This window comes from Pyxicephalus adspersus, chromosome 2 (genome assembly GCF_032062135.1).
Source record: "Pyxicephalus adspersus chromosome 2, UCB_Pads_2.0, whole genome shotgun sequence".
Taxonomy (NCBI): Eukaryota; Metazoa; Chordata; class Amphibia; order Anura; family Pyxicephalidae; genus Pyxicephalus; species Pyxicephalus adspersus.
Window position 1 is genome coordinate 105,945,515 of NC_092859.1, and position 20,956 is coordinate 105,966,470.

The 20,956-nt window shown below is 35.0% G+C and overlaps 1 protein-coding gene across 1 annotated transcript in view; it reads right to left on the reverse strand.

Annotated features, from left to right (window-relative positions):
* Positions 1-20,956, reverse strand: part of PCLO (piccolo presynaptic cytomatrix protein) — a 150,793-nt gene that overhangs the window by 66,999 nt on the left and 62,838 nt on the right. Inside the window, 1 exon segment of the mRNA XM_072399050.1 lies at positions 5,631-6,212. Coding sequence (XP_072255151.1) covers positions 5,631-6,212 — 582 coding nt within the window.

A 20,956-nucleotide genomic window follows, 5' to 3' on the forward strand; every position in this document is an offset into this window, starting at 1 on the left:
AAGCTATCAGTAGTATACAATGTAGTGTTTTCTTTCAATAACTTTTGGTTATATAATAAACCAAAAGTTTTTTTTAAAGGCATTAAAAAAAAAACACATTTTTACTTTATATACAAAGGTTGTCTACTTTAGGTATCAAAAACAAAAAATGGTTAAAAAAAGTTACCAACCCTATTATTGGTGGCTCCAATAGTATATATATATATATATATATATATATATATATATATATAGTGCTAGATGGTTTAACTTAATTTAATAGTTTAACCAGTGATTTTGTGCATTATTCTTTATAGTCTTTATGGCCCTCATGGTAATTAATTTTCACGTATGCTATCTCTCCTGGTGGGGAAAAGTAATGCCCTTGTTTAATATTTATGTACACAGCTATTATCAAACTGCTTTTAGTTTTCCTAAATCATCTTGAAACATGGTCAATGGTTTAAAATAACAACAGCAGCTTAACATTTGTCTTTTAACGTCATTACTTTTTGAAGGTGGGTTGAATCACTCTCATAAAAATGCATTAATGTTTCATATGCTTCAGGAAAATGGTCCCTTTAAAAGTTTGCAAGCTTGTCACTTGCAATTAACATACCTACACTATCCAACTTTGTCCTGCTGATCCAATGGTAATTACAATTGCTTTGCTTGTTCAATATATTTAGAAATTCATATTTGTCATGCTGATCCTTTTGCTTGGTGAGTTACTTACTTATAAGTACTAGAACTTTTAGGTTTAACATTTCTAAACCAATGTATTTTTCAAATGACAGTTTTTTTTAAAAGACATTCCAAAAAAGGGGGTTCTTAAAACAAGCATGTCAAGTTGTTCTTAAGATCATAGATAGCTAATTACATTATGAAGCAGCATTGCAAAACTTTATATATGCTGCACTGAATACTTTAGTTCCACTGATAAAACATAAGCAAATACCCTTGTAAGTGGAAATCTAGAAAACAAATCTAAATTAGGATTGGGTTTCAGCATGTTAGAGACCCTTTGCCATGTGACCATCCCCCCAAAAATCTGATCATGAGCAAAATATATTTACTATTTGCTTTGGCAAAAGTTCTGTAAACAACTATATAAAATTTGCTTGGGGTATAGGCAATTGTCAGAATGAAGAACACTTTTAAAAAATTGTTCTGTTAATTCTTTTCTTTGACTTGTGATATTTAGTTCACTAGACCACTCGGAGTTGTCAGTTTAATGTCTGTTAGATCCCCACTTGTGCACTTGTAATTATTCTGAAAATATCAGTGACTGCATATATCATTTCAACTTTGCTGCTCAGGATTGTGAAATAAATCTTCAGCTAAATCAGGATAAACTGTCAGTTTACAATCCAGGCTTAAAAAAAAAGGTTAAAATAATGATTCAGTGCTTTCTTACATACAACCTGTGACATGGTCAAATGTTCACTAGCTTGATGTCAGGGCTTAACCTAAAGGACCCGTTAACATTTTTACATTCTTTGAAATGTATGACAAAAAGGGGATAAAATGTTTCTGTTTATTTATAAAATATACTACAATAAAATGTATTGATCTGTTCATCAAACACACATAAATAACATGCTAATGGATTATATTAACAAAAAAAAAAAAAACAGAACACACAAAGACACTATTTATGGCTATGGGTACAGATACTATTAATGGCAACAGATACATTTGTTTACAGACTGGTATATATATTAAACATGCAGAAAATTGAAATGCAGGTTTTGATTTAAAAAATGTGACAGAAGAGATTTCAAATATGAAAATTTGCATGATGTACAGCACAGCTTAAAACTAGTGAGACATTTTTGTACAAAAATGAAGGCAGTACAGGTATAATATGTAGCTCTAAGACCAGCATTTGTTTATTTCAATATTGATATTATTTGAAAAAGTGAAACCAAATGGGTTGTTTCTCACTTCCAGAAATTAGTAGGTTTTATTATCCTTAGACTGTGTTAATAACATACGATTATAGAAGGGACATTAGATTGTAACCCCCATTGAGTGACAACTATTGACATGACTATGGACTTTGTAAAGTGCTGCATAAAATATTGGCACTAAGTAAATACTACTAAATAATAATAACTGCAGGTAAACCTCAACTAAAACTTTACTTTGTGTGGCCTCCAAAATGGTATGTCAAGGTAAACAAGGAGTAAATATTAACATTTAATTTTTCAATGTGGTGCCCAGTACTTTTACATGAACAAATATAGAACAATAGTTCCAAAAAGTGACCACATTTTAGATCTTTAGAAAATCAACCCATCCTTGGTACCAATTTACAGTCGGAATGGGTGATTAATAGATTAGAAGATGATGCCAATTTGTATTATTACAATAACATCTAAATATTTAGAGAAAAAACATCCCAGCAATTAGCTAGGTGGATGTGGTGCTCATTAGTAAAGATAATTACATTTAGAACACGATAGGGGTTTACTAACAAATATTAGCATGGATTTCACTTCTTTAACATCCACCAAGTGGAAGGTTGTGTTTGATATATTGATATATTATAGTTAAAGTAAAAATAGAGATCAAATGTTGGTTATTTTTCTTACAAAGAAAAAATCCTGATTAAATAATTTTTATAGTAAGTGCTAATCCTGTGCCTAACATACATATCTCACATTTCCAATCTACTCATATAAGGGAGAAGTTATAGACAATAATGGGCCTGACTTCTTAAAGCTTTCTAGGGCTGGAGCAGACACACTTTCATCAGTTAAGTTGGGTTATCCAGAAAACCTGAAATCGATTTCTCCAAATTGCTAGCAAATGTTTTGTATCCTGGACCAGATCCATTCCAGGTTTGCTGGATCACCCAGCTTCACTGATGAAGGTGTATCCTCTCCAGCTTTGGAGAGCTTTATAAAATCAGGCCTAATGTCTTGATTTGAAAAGAGTTGCATGATTAATCCTTAAAAAAACAGCAAAGGCTTTGCAGTCAAGTTTTAGCTTCTGACAGTTCATACACCTGCTGCTTGTTTACACTGGAGGGCAGACAGGCTGTCAAAATCTTTCTTATAAGAAAAAACACAGTGGTTGTGTTGGGAATGTTGAAAATAAATGTATTCACAAATATTATAAATATAGACATGAATAATTTGTTGCTTTAAAGTGTTTTTACTGCTTGTCCAGAATATGTAGATATAGTGTGAATGATTTGGTCACAAGTCAACTTTTAAAATGCCTGTGCAGTAATTTGTTCTGCTCCTAGTATTAAACACTGAATCACTACAATGTCGCTGTACATCTTCAGCACACAGTGAGGAAACAAAACTATAATGCAAAATAGATTGAAGACTGGATAAATGTACTTATTCTGTCTAACAAATATCAGAATTAAATTATGACCAACCTTAGTACTGACCTTGTCAATAAAAAATGAATAGGTTAAGAGTTACTTGAACTTTTACCTAACTTGTCTGATAAATCTTGCAAAAAATACAAATTTTAAGAGTAGAGTAACAAACCTGGTACTAGGCAAGGGAATTTAAAAGTCAACATCTGACACACAAGAAAATCTATTTAAAAATAGACCCATGTGTTCTAATGGGAAATCCGAACACCTGATAACCCATATATTTTGCAAACACAATAGTAGGCAGGCATTCAATATAAACCTAACAGCACCTATTATTTATGCTACCTACACCAAACACCAATGACACCAACTAGTCCAATTTAGGATCTTGCTCATAAACCTGGACACACAAAAAAAAAACAAAAAACGGGAATTAATTTCCAAACATCAGCTTGGCCAGGCCAGTGACATTGTTTGCCATCTTCTTCTACATTCAATAGCCTATCTTATGAACACGTTCTGTACACTAGAAAAGGGGTTTTGGCACCTGAGCATTTGGCTGGATCTGGTAAATAAACACTAAAACACTATTGAAACTCTGACACAATGAGCCTGATTTATTAAAGCTTCCCAAGTTTAGAGATGATACATTTTCACCAGGGAACCAGGGGGATCCAGCAAACCTGGAATTCATTCCAGAACAGATTCATTCCAGGTTTGCTGGATCAACCAGGTTCACGGATGAAAGTGTATATTCTCCAGTCTTCGAAAGCTTTAATAAATCAGGCCCAAATATTCAATATACCTAAATCATGGGAATAGAGATTGTAGGCTACCACCATACAGACTGTCTATTTGATGATTTTATTAATTTCCTAATTTAGTGATTTCCCTAATAAACGTGAAATATTTTGCATACAATTGTCTCTGGACTTTTCAGGACTTTATGTGAACAATTCCAAATGGAAAATATTCTAAATCTCTTTTCCATCTGTCACCAAGATCAAAAAGTCTTCAATTTGCAGCTCTAGTATGTCAAATATTTTTCCTTACTACAGGTTAGAAACCTTACCCTATTCTCTTGGTTTGGCCAAACAGAGGCAAACTTTGATTACTTTTTTATATTTAACTATTCTTCTTCACTATGCTTCCTTTTTTCTTCTTTCATTCTGTTACTTCACCCCCTTATTTCTTTGTCTTCCCCTCTCTCACTCCCCTTCCTGCTTTCTTCTAGTTCCATTCATCCATTGCCTTTTACCTTTGTTATCACCATGATTTACATGTTTAATTAGAATGGTAAATTGGTTAATCAGGTTTTTGGGCATAATCTTGTTGTGTTTATTTATTTTGTAACCATTATTTTGTTAACAAACACACATATGCATTTGTTGTAGCAAACGGGTTGTTTCTGACATTATACCTCATTGTTTTTTGCCTACTGTATACCATGATTTAAAAATCAATAAAAAGCTATTGCTAGGTAATTTTAATAAACTATTTCCACTGAAGTTGGGATATATTATGTAATATATATTGGCAGCTGCAGGATAACAGCGCATGTATGTCTACAGATTCCACAGGTGTGGACTGAAATTAGATTGTCCTGCCACATTAATAAATGGGTTTCCTTCAAAAGAGGAGATTTTGTGCAGATTTTATGTCCCTGATTTATAACAACTCTCCAAGGCTGGAGAGGATACATTTACTTCCTTGAAGTTGGGTGATCCATAAAACCTGGGATGGATCTGCTCCAGAACTCAAAACATTTGCTAATAAATAGCAAATGACTTTAGGAAATCCATTCCAGGCTTGCTGGATTACCCAGTTTCACTGAAGAAAGTGAATGCTCTCCAGCCTTGGAGAGCTTTACTAAATCAGGGCCCATGTGTTTAGGTAAATAAAAACCTGTATATGTAATTATATTTATCATCAGCTGGTACCTTACTTTTCAGTAAGGAACCAAACACTTAAACCCTTAACTTACCAACCCCTTACCGAAATACATAGTTTTTTTGTTTTTTTGGGGGATAATGGCCACATGAAAGTGAATGAGCTGTACTATGTCTTTAGCTATAATGTTAGGCGTTGAAGGAATCCTGCTCTCCCAATGTTTTGCCCTCTCTCTTATTCCTGTAGCACTTGTCCCTAGGAATGTTATGAAATAAAAAATATAATAAACAAAGTAGTCCTAAGTGCATCCCTGGCTGTGCTTTCGAATACATTAAAAGGATAAATAAGGTGAGAATACCAGGCCATTGGTTTACAGTATCCTTATAAAGTATTTTTTTTTAGTTTTAGTTTTACTTACAGTCTTTTCTTTTCCTGTTTCTTGTTCTGGAATCTTGGTTGCTTCAAATTTTGTTTTCTGATCTGATGCTACTCCATCCTCCATTTTCTTCAACATTGTTGCTGTAAGGTCAATCATCAAATCCTGCTTTGGAATGTTTTTTTCTTTTTGCTGCAAATTACCTTCTACCTGCTCTTTAGACAGTAATGGAATGTCTTGGGCAGCAACTTGACTGCTGTCTTTAAGGGGTAGCACCTCTGCATCTTTAGAAACCAATGGTAGTTCTGTTTCTTTACTTATTACAGGTGGGCCAACCATAGCCTTTTTATCTTTGCTTTCTACTTGACTAATATTCTCTGTTTGTCCTTCACTAACTTTTTCATCTGAAGTTTTTGCAATTTCTTTTTTTGTGACTTGATCAGTTGCTTTATCGGGTGTTTTCAGATTTACTTGTGAGGGTTTCTGTGCTTGTTCAGGTAAAACAGAATGCTTTGGTGAAGATTTTGGAGACAGTCCTAAAAGAGGTGGCACTTTGCCCATGTCTCCAAGTTGTCCTGAGAGTGCTCTTTGTGTCTGACAATTTAAGCAGAGCCATTCTGCAGCCTGAAAGACAAAATAATATCATACACTATTAGATATTTTATGGTTTACTCTAACACTGAATTTATTAGTAACAAAAACACTTCCTATTAGTGTTAAATTAATAAAATTCAACAGATACTTAGCTGTACTTCATGTAAGTATTGTGAGTATTCGTCTTGAAATTATAAGACGAATACTCACATATGAATGTGAATCTATGTTCATTTACATGTTGTTTTACATTGTACATACAAAGCAATTTACTGCTGCACATTTAGATGACCTTTATGACACAATTTTAGCATTTTCTAAAACCATCTATCATATGATGGGTGAAAATTTTACAGTTATTACTGATCTTCATTACTGTCCAAAAACCTACAAGGAACCACAGTCACTCAAAGAACCATTAGACCTAATAGGGCCAAGACTCATATTGGAGAATATGTGGTAGGAAACTAAGGTCCTCTGCTCAATTTTTACACACCTGAATGTGTATTTTCAAAAGTGGAATTTCATGGACATGTAATAACCTTTTTAATTAATATGCCTACTGTAGTGTGCACATCCTGTATAGAATTTCAATTTAAACAACCACAAATGTATAAAGCAGTTCTCTATTTAAAAAAAAAATATTAATCAAATTTAATTATAAATAAATGCTTTTATTTAATAGTGTGCTGGTTTTTCATCTAAAAGCAAACTTCACAAAAGAAAAAAAAATATTAACCATGAATGAATGTCTTCATGTCTTGCCCAGTTTCATTATTTTTAACACTGTAAATTTTTACTAAATCTGCAAAAAGATGAGTATGCAAAACAATATTTTGATTCAGTTATTTAGGAAAGTGGTACAAAACAAGTAAATATGACTGATAGCATAACAGCAGCTTTGTTTCTTAGCTGTAGTATATATTTTTAAGCATGTATCAGTGATTAAATTTAACCTAAGAGTAATTGAATAATATTCCTTTTTGTACTCATATTTGTTATAGAACTTGACAGCCACAGACTTTTATGACCTGTGTTACTATGGAATCACGCTTTCTTGGTTATGTCAAGCAATCTGAAAATGAGTTGACTGATTCACTTTTCTTCTACACACTTCTAAGACAAACTGACATGTCTGACTAGGTTAAATAAAGAACCTGACCTCATTTGGCTTTGTGATTTGTATTCTTTACTTTCCTGTGTATTACTAATTATTATAAAAAATATAATATAAAAAATATTTAAAAAATTATCTTTTTAAATACAGTATGGTGAAATCAAGCTTAAGAATATAAAGGATAATTACAGGCATAAAAAGAACAACTCATTGTTGACTCTAAACACTGTATGTATAGCACAGAGATGTAGAAAATGGAGAATACGCCTAATTCTCCAGTATTAGGTGTGTATTTTTTCGGATTGAGATTAGCTCAAAAGGAGATAGCGTTCGTTCAGCGGATATCAAACCACATTCAGCTGGCACCATAGCAATAGTGTTAATAGTCTTTGGATAGTATTTTTATTTCATGAACAAAAATAACATTCACAGCGCCATGTAGCATTTTCAAAATGATAATATTGTGAATCTTACATTCCCAGCAAAAGTATATGAGATTTCTCCTGTTTGTCCTGCAGTTGCTTCTAGCCCCAAAATCCATTTGTAATGCATTCAATACAAAATAACTGTATTGAATGCAATACATTGGATTTTTATGTGTGTACCGCTTTTAGACATATAAAACCGGGAAGAAATGAACCGCTAGGGAGGTTAATTTGGAAACCTCCAGTAGTCTCCCAGGATTTCTGAACTCCCCTTTGTTCTGAGCTAGGGTTCTAACAATACTGTTCCCTCAGGCTTTGCACTGCTTTACTGTCCGAGCCAGACTTGGCCCCAGGCTCAAAGTCAAATCAAAGGCTCAAACTCATCTTAGACTCAAATATTAATCCCATCCTTATACTTAGAGAAATGAATTTCCTTTCATCATAATCAGCCAATAGGCTGCAGTGCCATATCCAAATCCTGGCCTGGGAGAGGGATAAAGTGTTTGGTCCACCCATTTCTTCCAAGAAACTATGGACCAGAATCTCAAATAAAGAGCAGCAAATCTACATCTATAAAATTACCTGCTGCCTTATCCAGGTCCTTTAACTCTTTCCCAGATGAAATAGAGGAGAATACTGCCAAATACCTTCTAATTTGGCTTCACACTCTACTCCAACTGGCAGTGCAGGAGTTTTTAAGCAATTAAGTCATCCAAGGGCTCTGATCTCTTCTCTCATTCTACACATCTTCTCTGTATTTACAATAAATGTAAGCAACCAGGTCACACCTGGGGGAAAAGGGGAATGGGGTAGCAAATCTGTTGAAATGTAACTGAAAGTACTTTCAAATGTACATTTTGAGGATGAACAGTTCCTTTGTGCCTTCATCTACAGAGGTCAGCATATTTACTGCTTGTTGACATTATGCAAATCACTGAACCTGAATACAGTTCTACTTTAAAGTCAATTTCATCCTTAGAATCATTAGATTAGAATCCTGGATGAGTAATACGTTTTTCAGTCTGTACAATAAATTCAAAAGTATATTAAAATAACTAATGTGTATTAGTCACAAAACTTTTTTTAGCATGATAGAAAAAAAATGTAATGAACAAGGCACTGAAACTAAGCCAATAAAGCTACTAGAATATGTTTGACCGTATCTATATCATAAAGAAATGCACACCTTCCAGTCCTTGACCAAAAGAAATAATCGGTTGGTGCATGCAGTGACGGTGCAAATGGTGCAAAATTAATATTCAAATAAGTCACTGGCACTCACAAACAAATATTAGTTTCCAGGTTCTTATTAAGTAACATTGTGATTAGAAGCCAATGTTTCAGAGATACACATGAGGAGGTCCTGTGTGTCCCCAAAATGTTAGATGGTAAATGTGCAACCTCGATTCAATTAAAAAAGTTTGTGAACTACAAAAATAAATCCCTGAATGTTTACAAAATGTAAATAGGCATGAATGATGTCATTATATTGTTTCAAAATGTAAACCAGTAAAAACTATTTTGAGTCACATTGCATTAATTTGGCACACACAATAATTCATTGGATCACGGTTGGTAATTACAAACAATCCCACCTTCAACTGATCTTTAATAATACCGGTTTTGATGGCTCCCTGTAAATAGGAGCAGACCTAAATGTTCATATGTTTTCCCCATTGGAAACAACTAAAAAGTGTACAGGCAAACAAACCAGTGTCAACTTATCAAAAGGAACAGGCAGAGTTTAGGGCAGGCAGTGTTTTTAGAATTATTATATAGATCAGTTTACATAAAGTCTGGTTATTTAGAACTATCACGAGTGGTGGGTTAAATCCGATGACAAAACAAGCATAACAGGGCAGATCTCTTGTAATAGAAGTGGCAGTCAGAATTTTCAAAACGGTATACTAAAGGATACAGCTTGCTCAAGTACTAACATCGTCCACTGATGATTATCCATACTAATTGAATGGGAGCCATGAGGTCACGTACAATTCTCAACAACTCGATCATTTATATACGCCTTAAAAAAATTAACATAAACTATTACCTTCAGTGCCAACATATAGTCATCATGACTATGTAACATAACTTTGGTGGTCTAAAGTTATCCAGGTTTTTTATCTTTATTGAATAATCTCTACAATAGTTCTTAAAATGTCACAATTAACAGTATGGAATAGCAGACATCTAATGGGCACAGAGCTGAGAATAAAAACAGAATGGTGTCCACGCTTATGGTTATAGTAAAGAAAATGGTTAGGAAAGAAAAAAAAAAGGAGAGAACAGCACCTGGTTAGTCTTATAGCAGGAAAAACTATAGCTCTTGGCAGAAACATATCTAGAATGGCTAAATAATATTATTCTTCAGACTCATTAGGCAAAGGAGACACTAACAATCTAGGGAACCAATTCTGATGCAGTCTGATTGACATCGTAGGCCTGATTAAATAAAGCTCTCCAAGGCTGGAGAGGATACACTTTCATCAGTAAAGCTGGGTGATCCAGCAAACCTAGAATGGATCTGGTCCAGGATTTAAAAACTATTGCTAGCAAATAGCAAATTACTTTGAAAAAATCTATTTGAGGTTCAATGTATCACCCAGGTTCACTAATGAAAGTGTATCCTATCCAGCCTTGGACAGCTTTAATAAATCAGGCCCATTGACCTCAATTGTAATTTATCCTTTTTACTTATACTCACTTGATGACGATATGAATTTAAATATATATTAGGGAATGTTACAAAATGCAGTATTTTGATAAATAGAGTACTGCTGAAAATGCTAATAAACTGAACTGGATGTGTAAATGACTGAATGTTCCAGTGTAACCAAAGTACAAAATCTAATTTATGCAACATTTTGTTCTAGAACTGCTCAGCCTGGCTGCTTGATATTAATGACATGAATAATTGCACTATTCTTTCAAATCTTAAAAGGTCACTGTTTCAGTTTTTTTTTTTTTTACTTTTTTCTGCTAATTCCAGAATTTTCTATTTTAAGATTTTTATTATAAAGCACCTGTGACCTTTCAAAAGCTGCTGGATTATAAATTGTGTAAAGGAAATAGTGTGATCAGTGCAAATAAGATGTCAGATCGACTCTTCCCCCTTCTATATGCAGGTACATTATTTTTCAGAACAGTATCTTGCCGCCACATTCTTCGAGAATTACACAGGTTTTTTTTAATATATACCCTTGAACAAATGATTTTTTAAAAGGACATACAATGAAAAAATACTAAAACATATAAATATATACCATAAACAATAGTGCAGTAATCTTAACCTCTTACTTCATATTTAATAGGATTCTATGATAGAGATCAAATTATATTTTTTATATTTGGTTAGGGTAGAGTAGGGTTAGGGTCTTATATAGGTTTGTATTGTATTCTCCTCTTTGAGAAGATTCATTATATGTCCTGGTGATAGCTGAAACAAGAGCAAAAATGAAAGGAAATCTAATGATAGTAAACTACACATGTTCTGGTCCTTTCAAAACATATGTAGAAGAATTAGGCTACATACACATGTCAGATGATTCTCGTCAGAGTGTTGCCTCAGGGCTAGTATCAGACGAGTATCTGGTGTGTGTACAATGCACGTCTCACGTCGTGATGGATCCATGAATAATGAATAATCGTAATACAAGTGAAAGGGAGAGAGCGAAATGGGGTGCCGCTCCATCATTCTCCCCCTCCCCTCTCCACAGAGCAGAATGATGTTGTATGTACAGCGCTCATTCATGCATCCTTCAGTCTTGTAATTGGAAAGGATTGTGAAAGTTCATTTCCAACGACAATTATTGAACGTGTGTACACAGCCTTTACTTCCAATAGAGACATCTGTTCCACTGACAACCATTAGAGGTAGGATTTCTTAATATTATTAGAACCTTTACAATTTCAGTTATCTCTCTGAGAACAGAAAGTGATGGGAGAGCTCCCAAATGGGCTTTTTTCCATCCCGTTCCAGGCTTGTGTTGATGGCATTTGTTTGAAAATGGTTTGAAAAGGCTTCAGTAGTCAATCAAAATTCACTGACAGATAAATTTGAAATGCATTTGACCTACTTCTGACTTGCTTCAGATGGGTTTATTACTATAGACTTTTAAAGGAATGCAAGATCCCTTTCAATAAACCTTAAAATGTTCAGAGACCAGGCCTTGGAGGTTTTCCTTATTTTGAACTAAATAAATAACGTTTCAACATATTTTACCTGAATGGCACCATAGCAATGTAAACTATGCCTTAAAGAGCCTACCCTAGGAGCATGGGAACTAATAAAACGACTAGTCTGGGGCATACTAAATTCAGCCTACTAGACTATCCCAGATTAATTTCTTAGGAGCCTAGGGAAATAATGGTACACATGCTGTACAGAGTATAAATTGTATGTGTATTTATGTATGTATGGCATAATAAATATTGTGAAATAAAGACTTGAAAAAAGGTTATATCAAAATACAGCTGAAATTTGTTTAATTAGATGTTGCCATTAGTTATTTTCACACATTTTCTGAGATGTAAATTATGGTGTTTAAAATCTGCCGAGTTTCCAAGCAAAACCCCTTTACATCAAATCTAAGTGACACAGCCAGTGATTTTTTTTTGAGCCTACAGCTATAGTTGTTCTTTTTTGTGTATTAAAATATAAAAATCTATTCTAGCAACAAGCCAGCTAGGCAGAACAAAGTGGAAAGCTTACAGCAAAATTGTTTCCATCTCCAAAACTGAAGAAGAAGCTCTATTTTTCACCTCTTGTACTGAAGCCAATATTATTAGTGTGTGATTATGAATCCTAATAAACAACTGAACAGTGCATGTAAGGCTGTATGGGGCATGCTAAATTAACACCATATTTAGAGCACTATGATAAAGACACTAATTAAGACTTTCAAAGCTTGGCATCATGTTAGTTCTCTACACTTGAAAATTAAATGAATTACCATTTAAAGCAGGCAAAAGCCTAGGATCTGTTTTATCTCTCAGTAAACACAGAGTAAGTTAGATGATTCTGAAATGAGGACACAGATGAGATACTGAGATAATTTGCATTGCATTTGGTGGGACCCAGGTGCCCTTTAGTAGATGACTATACCTGCTCTTATGCTGGGTTTACACTGTACTTCTGTCTTGGCAGACATGGTAAACTAACAGACCCAAAAAGTACCAACAAAGGTACATGCAGCAATTTAGGCAGTGTACCAACACGTAAACTACATGCATTATGACAGCTGGAGAATATGAACAGGGTTGTTAAATCACATTTTTATCTACAATAACACAATAACTTTTACAACTGTTAAAACAATAGTTCAGAACCAAAGTTTATACATGTACAGTATTTTAAATGTTATCAAATGTAACTATTCATTGTGGTTGAATATATTTTCCGTGCACAAGATTTAAAGTCAAAGTCCTCAAATTATGTATTATTAAGGAGTAACAAGCACATATTTGAAATGTGTTCTTCTCACGCTTGGAGAGAAGGAACCAGTAGGAGCATTATGGGTAGACCAATAATGGTGCCCTAGGAAGGGCTAAGGCGCAAAGTCTAAGCAACAGCCTTGTTTTCTCCAGAGACTCTACAGGTGAGGATGTTGGGCTGCAGGCTATTGCCAGGTGTCAGTCCCTGGGCACATCAGGGTGGGCAGGATAACAAGCGTAACTAAATCAGCAAGCAGAGAACAGTCAAGGAAGGCTGGGGTCATGGCAGACAGCAGGCAAGCAAAGTCAGGAACAAAGCCTACAAGGTCAAGTACCAGAAACCTAAAGAATAGATTCCTGTGATACGGGGGTCACCGAAGAAACAAGGTGTAGAGAAAATGCTCATAGTGCTTGGGGGCTCAGTAGTAGTGGGGATAAGTAACAAAAAGTAGTGGAGATAACGCTGAGCATTGTGTATAAACCAGCTAAATAGCCAAGGGCGATTCAGAAGCTATCTCCTGTGTCGCAGCATTGCTGGAGATTGTGTTGTCATATTGGCTCCTAAAGTCACATTTTTTGGTATTGTAGAGGTGTTAAACGTGTCTGGTCCTTCATGTTTAAACTCTTGGCTGAGGTGACTGGTATAATTGTTAATTGCTTAATTTAGGTATTGAACAATACCCAGTAGCATATTGGCCTATTGTTACCCATTGTTTATGTGCCAATAGACAGGCTTTTGCAGGATATTGGAGAAGTACCAGATACACAGACTGTTTCAGAGATCATACAGAAATTTAATGTACAATTTAAAAAAATGTTTGCTTGCAACATGGTTTAGGCACTTAATTTGAATGCATACTGGTCATCTTGGCTTGCTCATTCTAAATGTATATATATATTGATGAAGTTAATATTTTTTTTTTTACTTCTGTGTACACCATATATGTGAATTGTCTCCTTTTTTCCCTTCCTGGTCCTAATTATATTTAATTGTTTGTAATACTGTTTGTTTTCTATGCAAATTAAAATAAAAATTATATTACAAAACAAGAAGCTATTTCCTGATTGCCAGTGTAAGGGATGATGCTGATAAAACTTGGAAGAGCAGGAGCGCCTGGGATCAGAACCGCCCATACGGAGGTATGGGAGGAGGTAAATGTGACAGTTCTTACTGTGAAATAGTATTTATGTAGTTAGCCAATCAAACAAAAGGTCAGGGCAGGCAGAAGATAAGGTGACTTCTGTAATATGGCAGAAAGTCAGGGCAGGTGGCATACAAGAGAGCATCAGTGATCAAGCAGAAGGCCAGGGCAAGCAACAGCGAGGTGGCATTGGTAGACGTGTAGAAGATCAGGACAAGGCTATGCACATGCTAGGGAGAGTCTCTGCTAGGGAAAGTGCAAGGGAGCTGGTTCAAAGTCACAGCACCAGCCACCATTACTGCTGAGGATAAACTAGTCTCTGCCCCTTTAAGGTGCGTTTTCTCCCTCAGAGGAGTGTCAATGTAAGAGTTGGAGAATATAAGGTATTTTACAGAGTCTAATTGAAATCATATTTATTAATTTATCATTAAGACATTAAAAATACCCAATTTAAAAAAAAGACATTAAAAAAAGTCAATTTAGAAATTACCCTTCACAACTAAGAGCAATGAGAATTATGGTAAAATGCTCAAATGTGTTATACAATGCAACAAGGTATTTGTCATTTCAAGTGCTGATGCCTTCTGGCAATGAAGAAGCCCCCTCCTATCCATATAAAAACTCCAGGACAAAATTCTTGGTATGGGACACACTTTCTTAGATCATATTTTTCCCTTTTTTTGTAATTTACAGATAATTTGACAGATTATCTTGGTATCAATTTTTTGGTGATGGCTAGGGCATTCTTTAACATAAACAAAATAAACTAATAAAACTAAGCAAATGTTTAAGAAATGAAAAAAAGTTGAATTTTCAATATTAAATAATAAGAAAATCACATATGCCATGAAAAGCACAACATGGCAATTTTCTTTTTGTTTTCTATTTGGTCTAGGGTCTTATGTCATCCATTTTTTTCTATGCTAGAAATGCAGTACAATAAGAGTCAAAGGTTTACATTGGCATATACATTGGCAATATATTGGTATATACATTGGCAACAGTCAGCAATGTATTGGCATTTCCAAATAAAAATTAGGCAATTACCATCTGGGACTGTTGGCAAATGTTCCAGTTATACATAAGGAAACCCCACAGTACCAAAACAGGAAGGGGAAAAATTCTACATAAAATGTCATGATGTCATAAAGTGACATGATGTTTAAAGGACCTATTTTTTTAATGATTTGGTCCAAAAACAATAGAATTCTTCTTTTTCTTTGATAAATGAAGGAAAAATCATTTTTTAAATTTTTTTTTTATTGCCTTTCACATTTGTAATTAGATACTGGATCTGTGGGTATGTAATGCATTAAGATACATTCTTGAAAAAGAGTGAATTTGCATTTATTATACTAATCCTCATGATATTAAATTGATGCAATTGACAAAATGATTTTATGTGATAAATATCAATCATGTCCCCTGCTTTGAAATGTGTTTGCTAATTACAAATCCAGAAAACAACTTTAACCTGCTGACATTACTGGGCTCATGAAAAAGGCAGATGGAAAAGTCAGTCATCATCTTAAACTAACAAAGCTTTAGTAAGATAAAATCGTATTGGCTGTGATGGGTTATTGCAGTATTAACATTCTATTTCTCTTTTGTTCTGTAATAAATATATGTATGTTATAAATAAGCGTTCATGTGTTTATATAATACACACAACTGCTTTATGTACATATTATAGTACACAACAATGTTTTTCAATAACATTTTTATGTTAAAATGTTATGGGCAAAAAAACAAAATACAGTGTAAAGCATCAGAAAGACAAAGTACGATATAACAGGTGTTAAATTCTTAAACATTAGAAAAAATCTGGTATGGCAAATTTAACCAATAAAACACGTCAGAGGTATGAAAATGTAGAGAGTGTTTCCTATAATCTAAAATATTTCTGCAGTACCTCTGACCCTCTAATTATATAACTGAAACTTCTCATTTCTGACTAATACAAATCTGTAGAGACAGCAGCCGATTTGCCCGACTGACACTTTAAAGTGTCTGCCCTTTCCTCCTAAGGTCTATTTTTACTATATTTTGTAAAAGAAGATAATAGGAAAAGAAGAGAACAGGAAGGGAAAGAGGAGGGTGGAAAAAGGAGGAAGAAAAGATACAAGGGAAAGGAAGGAGGGCTGTGATTATTAGTATGGCCATTTTAAAGAATGATCACATTGATGATAACTCCTCATGTCCTGGCTGGGATGGATTCTGGCTGGGTGATGACCGTAACAGAAGGGACTGGACACTGTAACAGAAGGGACTGGACACTGTGTGAGGTGTGCCCAACGCCTTTTCAGGAAAGCATAAAAAAACATAACTGTAAATAAGAGAACCAAGCTACCAATCACGGAAAGAAAAGTGCTACAAACTGTTCCTTACACTAGCTAACAATAACTCCAACTGTTTCACTGAGGAATTTTAAAATCCTATTTATGTTCATTGGAATATTTAGGAACTTCTAAATTGCTGTACTTATTAGTTTGGTCTCAATCATATATATCTCAGTGGAGGCCATTTAAATGGTTATCTAATTTCGACAGAGCACTTTGAGAATTTTCCATAGCAAAATGTAGGAGCTGGAATATATTTAGGAATCCGTTACACATACTGTCTTTTAGGTGTCTGATTGTCAACTGTGTAATTTTTCCCCTAGAAAAGTTTAAAATCGTTTCCATTGTCATGGAGTAAGTGCAAGAGGAAAGTGCAAAAAGAACCAGACCAGTAAATGAGAATGCAAAACATAAGACTAAGAAAGAAGGAATTAGCTTCTTCCAGTCCAGGGTTCACTTGGGAAACTTGAGGACATATCGGTTACGAGGTGCAAGCAAGGGCTAAATTAGAGACAGAGAAAGGGAGGCAGCCCCATCAGCACAAATAACATAACAATTTTTTTATCATACATAAAGTCATGATGAGCATAAACACCCTACAGCAACATAAGAACAATGCAGGAAGAAGACAAGGAAAAGGACTGGCTCCAGTTAACTAAAAAAGGTAAGCCCAGTAGAGTATCCCATGTGCGAATGTCCATGAAGGGAGACTTTGCTGCTGGAGTAAATGTGGATGGGCTTCCAGTCTTCTGTCCTGAGGGCAAGTCATGTTGCAGAGTCTGGTGTTGGGATATGAAAGCTAGATATACCTGGAGATAGCAACACCATGTGGCCATGTAAAGGGCTAGGAAATTCACTATTGACAAATTAGGGTATGCTGGGATACCCACAAGAAAACAGGGGCAGGACAGAGCCACTCTCCAGGCCTGATTTATGAAAGTTCTCCAAGGCCAAAGAGAATACTTTTTCAGAAGTGAAGCTGGGTGATCCAAAAAACATGAAATGGATTTTTGAAAATCATTTGCTATTTGCTAGCAAATGTTTTGAATCCTGGGCCAGATCCATTCCAGGTTTGCTGGATCACCTAGCTTCACTGCTGAAAGTGTATTCTCTCCAGCCTTGGGAGAGCTTTCATAAATCAGGGCCTCTGTGTCAACAGCTGACTAGTCTGGCAAATCCAGAGCAGAAAGAATAAAAATGGCTGGAAACTCACATATATTCACTGCAGCCTAAAGGAGAGCCAAATAACCCTCAATGCCTCGTTGCATCCATGGCAATGGAATCCTTAAAAATTTCCAAGAAATTCTTTCTCCCTGAAGAGTTTCCACTGAGAGAAGATGCAGCCCTTCAAATGTCGGGTCTCACCTTAGCGAGGATGGAAAAAAAGACTCTGTCTTGAAGCTGCTTGTATTAGCGGTATGTTATGCCAGCCTATATCTGTTAATGTATTGTGGGAAGCATGTGCCATCAAATCTTCTGCGTCCCACTCACTGTACAAGATGTGCTGCGAAGTCAAGCTGTCCTTCCTAGGCACATCTGTATAGTGGCTACTGAAAAGGGTAAAAGAAGTAAAAATGCACATACTGTACCAAAGAATTAAGAAAAGGTTCTTTGCATCCCGTAGCAACATACTATAAGGCTCACGTTTGTATTGATTCAAGCTTACTGACTGTGGGAGAAGAACAAAGAAGAGCAGATAAAGAACAGTGAAAAGTCGTCATCTGTTCTTTTATTTGTACTGCAATGTATCTTTCGGTAACCAATTTCCACTTAGGGGGCTGTATTGATCATAATTGTGGGAACTTCAGTTACAATTACCAGTGACTTCATTTATTTATTTTACAATGCTACAGCCTATGAAGGGTTTTTTCCTCCTCATTTCAGACTGACTGTTCTTTTATTAGAAACTATTGAAAAAGGAGGCAGCAAAGGGTGTGTAAAATTCTATGACTTAACTATATCTATACAATGTATGCCCATTTTGATAATAAAATGTTTAGTTCTTAATATCCTGTCATCTTTGCCTCTTTCATCTAAAAATTGTGCAAGACAAAAATCAATGGTAAAGGCAGACAAACTTCCCTGGTATAGCTTACTATTTATATGTATATCATTTAAAGTTCTATTTTACTGCTTTCTACAGCTAAGCCTTGTGTGTCCAATATTATCTTCAAAGTTAATTTTGTTTTTAATGATTAATTATGGTATGCTCTTTTTATTGCACCATAAATACTCAAAGCATTTTCGCCTCGTGTTGTAATTTAATCGAGCCACATATATCCACGTTAACATTATTGTTGAGTCAAGTTAGATCTGTATTGCAGATAAATATGTCTACGCTGAAAGTCAGGAATAATTTCATGGGAAGCAGGCATAGTGACCAAATAGTCAACTGTAGGTATTTTCCTGTTCCTGTTTTTTATTCACCTTTGAATATGGCATGTGTAAAATAGTTTAATTGTTTTTGACACATTGGGCCTGATTTAATAAAGCTCCAAGGCTGGAGAAGCAAAACTATCATTAAAGAACCTGGGTGAATTAGCCTGGAAACCTGGAAACCTGGTTTCCAGGTTCGTCATTAGTTGGCAAATGGTTAAATCCTGAATCAGATCCATTACAGGTTTGCCAGGCCTAAGTAAGTACAAGCTGACTGTAACTCAAATCTAGAGTGTTAGCTGTGATCTGTGAGGATCATTGTGAGGATCTCAGTTTACTGACAGATGTTACCTTGACAAGAGATTTTTATCCCTTGAGGCCTTTAATCCACCCCAGGAATGAACTTATCTGCACCTTCAAAGCTTTGGACATGCTTACAGACATGGCTCTGTAACCTGGGGAGCAGACAGGTTGAGTCAACCGGAGATACCATTGGTCAGTATTGGACATTTTTTGGCTTGCAGGGACTAAGCTAGCCCAGTCTGATGGTCAGAATTATATGTTCTTGTATAACAAGTGCTGGGACGTGGCCAAGTTGTGTTTTGAGGTAACCTGGTGAAGACAGAGTAAAACCTTCCTACTCCATACACCCTATAGCACTTGTAATCAGTATGCAACTGTGGTTTACCACACTATACATATTTATGTTTATATATTTATATTGTTGTGTTGTGTATTGAAATTGCTTACTTTTACATTACCAGAGGCATAGCAGTGATTTTGTTAATTACGAAATATACTATTTTGCACCTTTTACAAACAGGAAGGAAACCACAAAGCTTAGGTTTCATTTCAAAAAGTATAGGTATTCATAAACCTGCTTTTCAATAAATTAAACATACTGCTGCTTTTCTTGGTATACATACTAGCCAAAAAAGTGTGAACTATTGTTTTACAGAGATAAAATTCAATTCAGTATTTTATTGAGGTAAGTTACCATGAGTCAGAAGTGCAGAATATTCAATGAAGGAACTGCACTTAATGAAAAAATTGCCTTTATTATAAATTCTGCAGAGCAAACATTAGAATGTGGTCATTTTTATTTCAAAGGATAGTGAATAATACAATAGCGAATAAAAGAACAAACAAGAAAACTACTCCTGAATACTGGTGGTCCCAAATGCTTTTAGATTCTATGGGATGAACAGATGTTCACAGATCTGTTTTTGGAGTGAACCCAAAAGCACCCATTTCTTAATATATCTGGGTCCAGACCAGTCTAGCCCTGCTGGTATTGTTGAGAGAAGAAGAACATAGTGTGTGCAGCTTCACATTTTTTGTCTTTTTGAAAGCAGAAATAATATAGCAAAACAATTTATTGAAGTTAGAGTTACAATGTGAAGGAGTTACATTGTCATAGGTGTCTGGGTCTATTCACAGCAGGAACTGAGCTCCACTCTGGATGGCAGTTTTGCCGTGAATATCCACATAAAAGCAAAAACCATAAAGCCACCAGGAGCCAGGGAAAAGATTCTTCCCTTCTGCCAAAACCCTTCAGCGATTAAATGTAGCTAACTACTGGCAAAATCTATTTAACACACACTCACCTCAAACCCATCCCACAGGATTTATAGTGCCCCTTATTTTTTTGGTAAACAATGTGTGTACTGGATCAGTGTACTGGAAGACATATGCAGGAAAGACAAAACTATACTGCAACACACTCTGTAACTGCAATCCTGTTTACTTGATAATATGCTTCACTGTTATTATTTTAATTACTACCACAATTCATTTCCACTTTATAAAAAAATGAATAATTAAACCATAAAAGTGCAAATGATTGGACTTAATAGAATAAACAATAAAACATGACTAAGGTATTTAATACATTGCAGTGCCTCATAAAAGCTTGGCAAATTGTATAGAACAATATCTAACA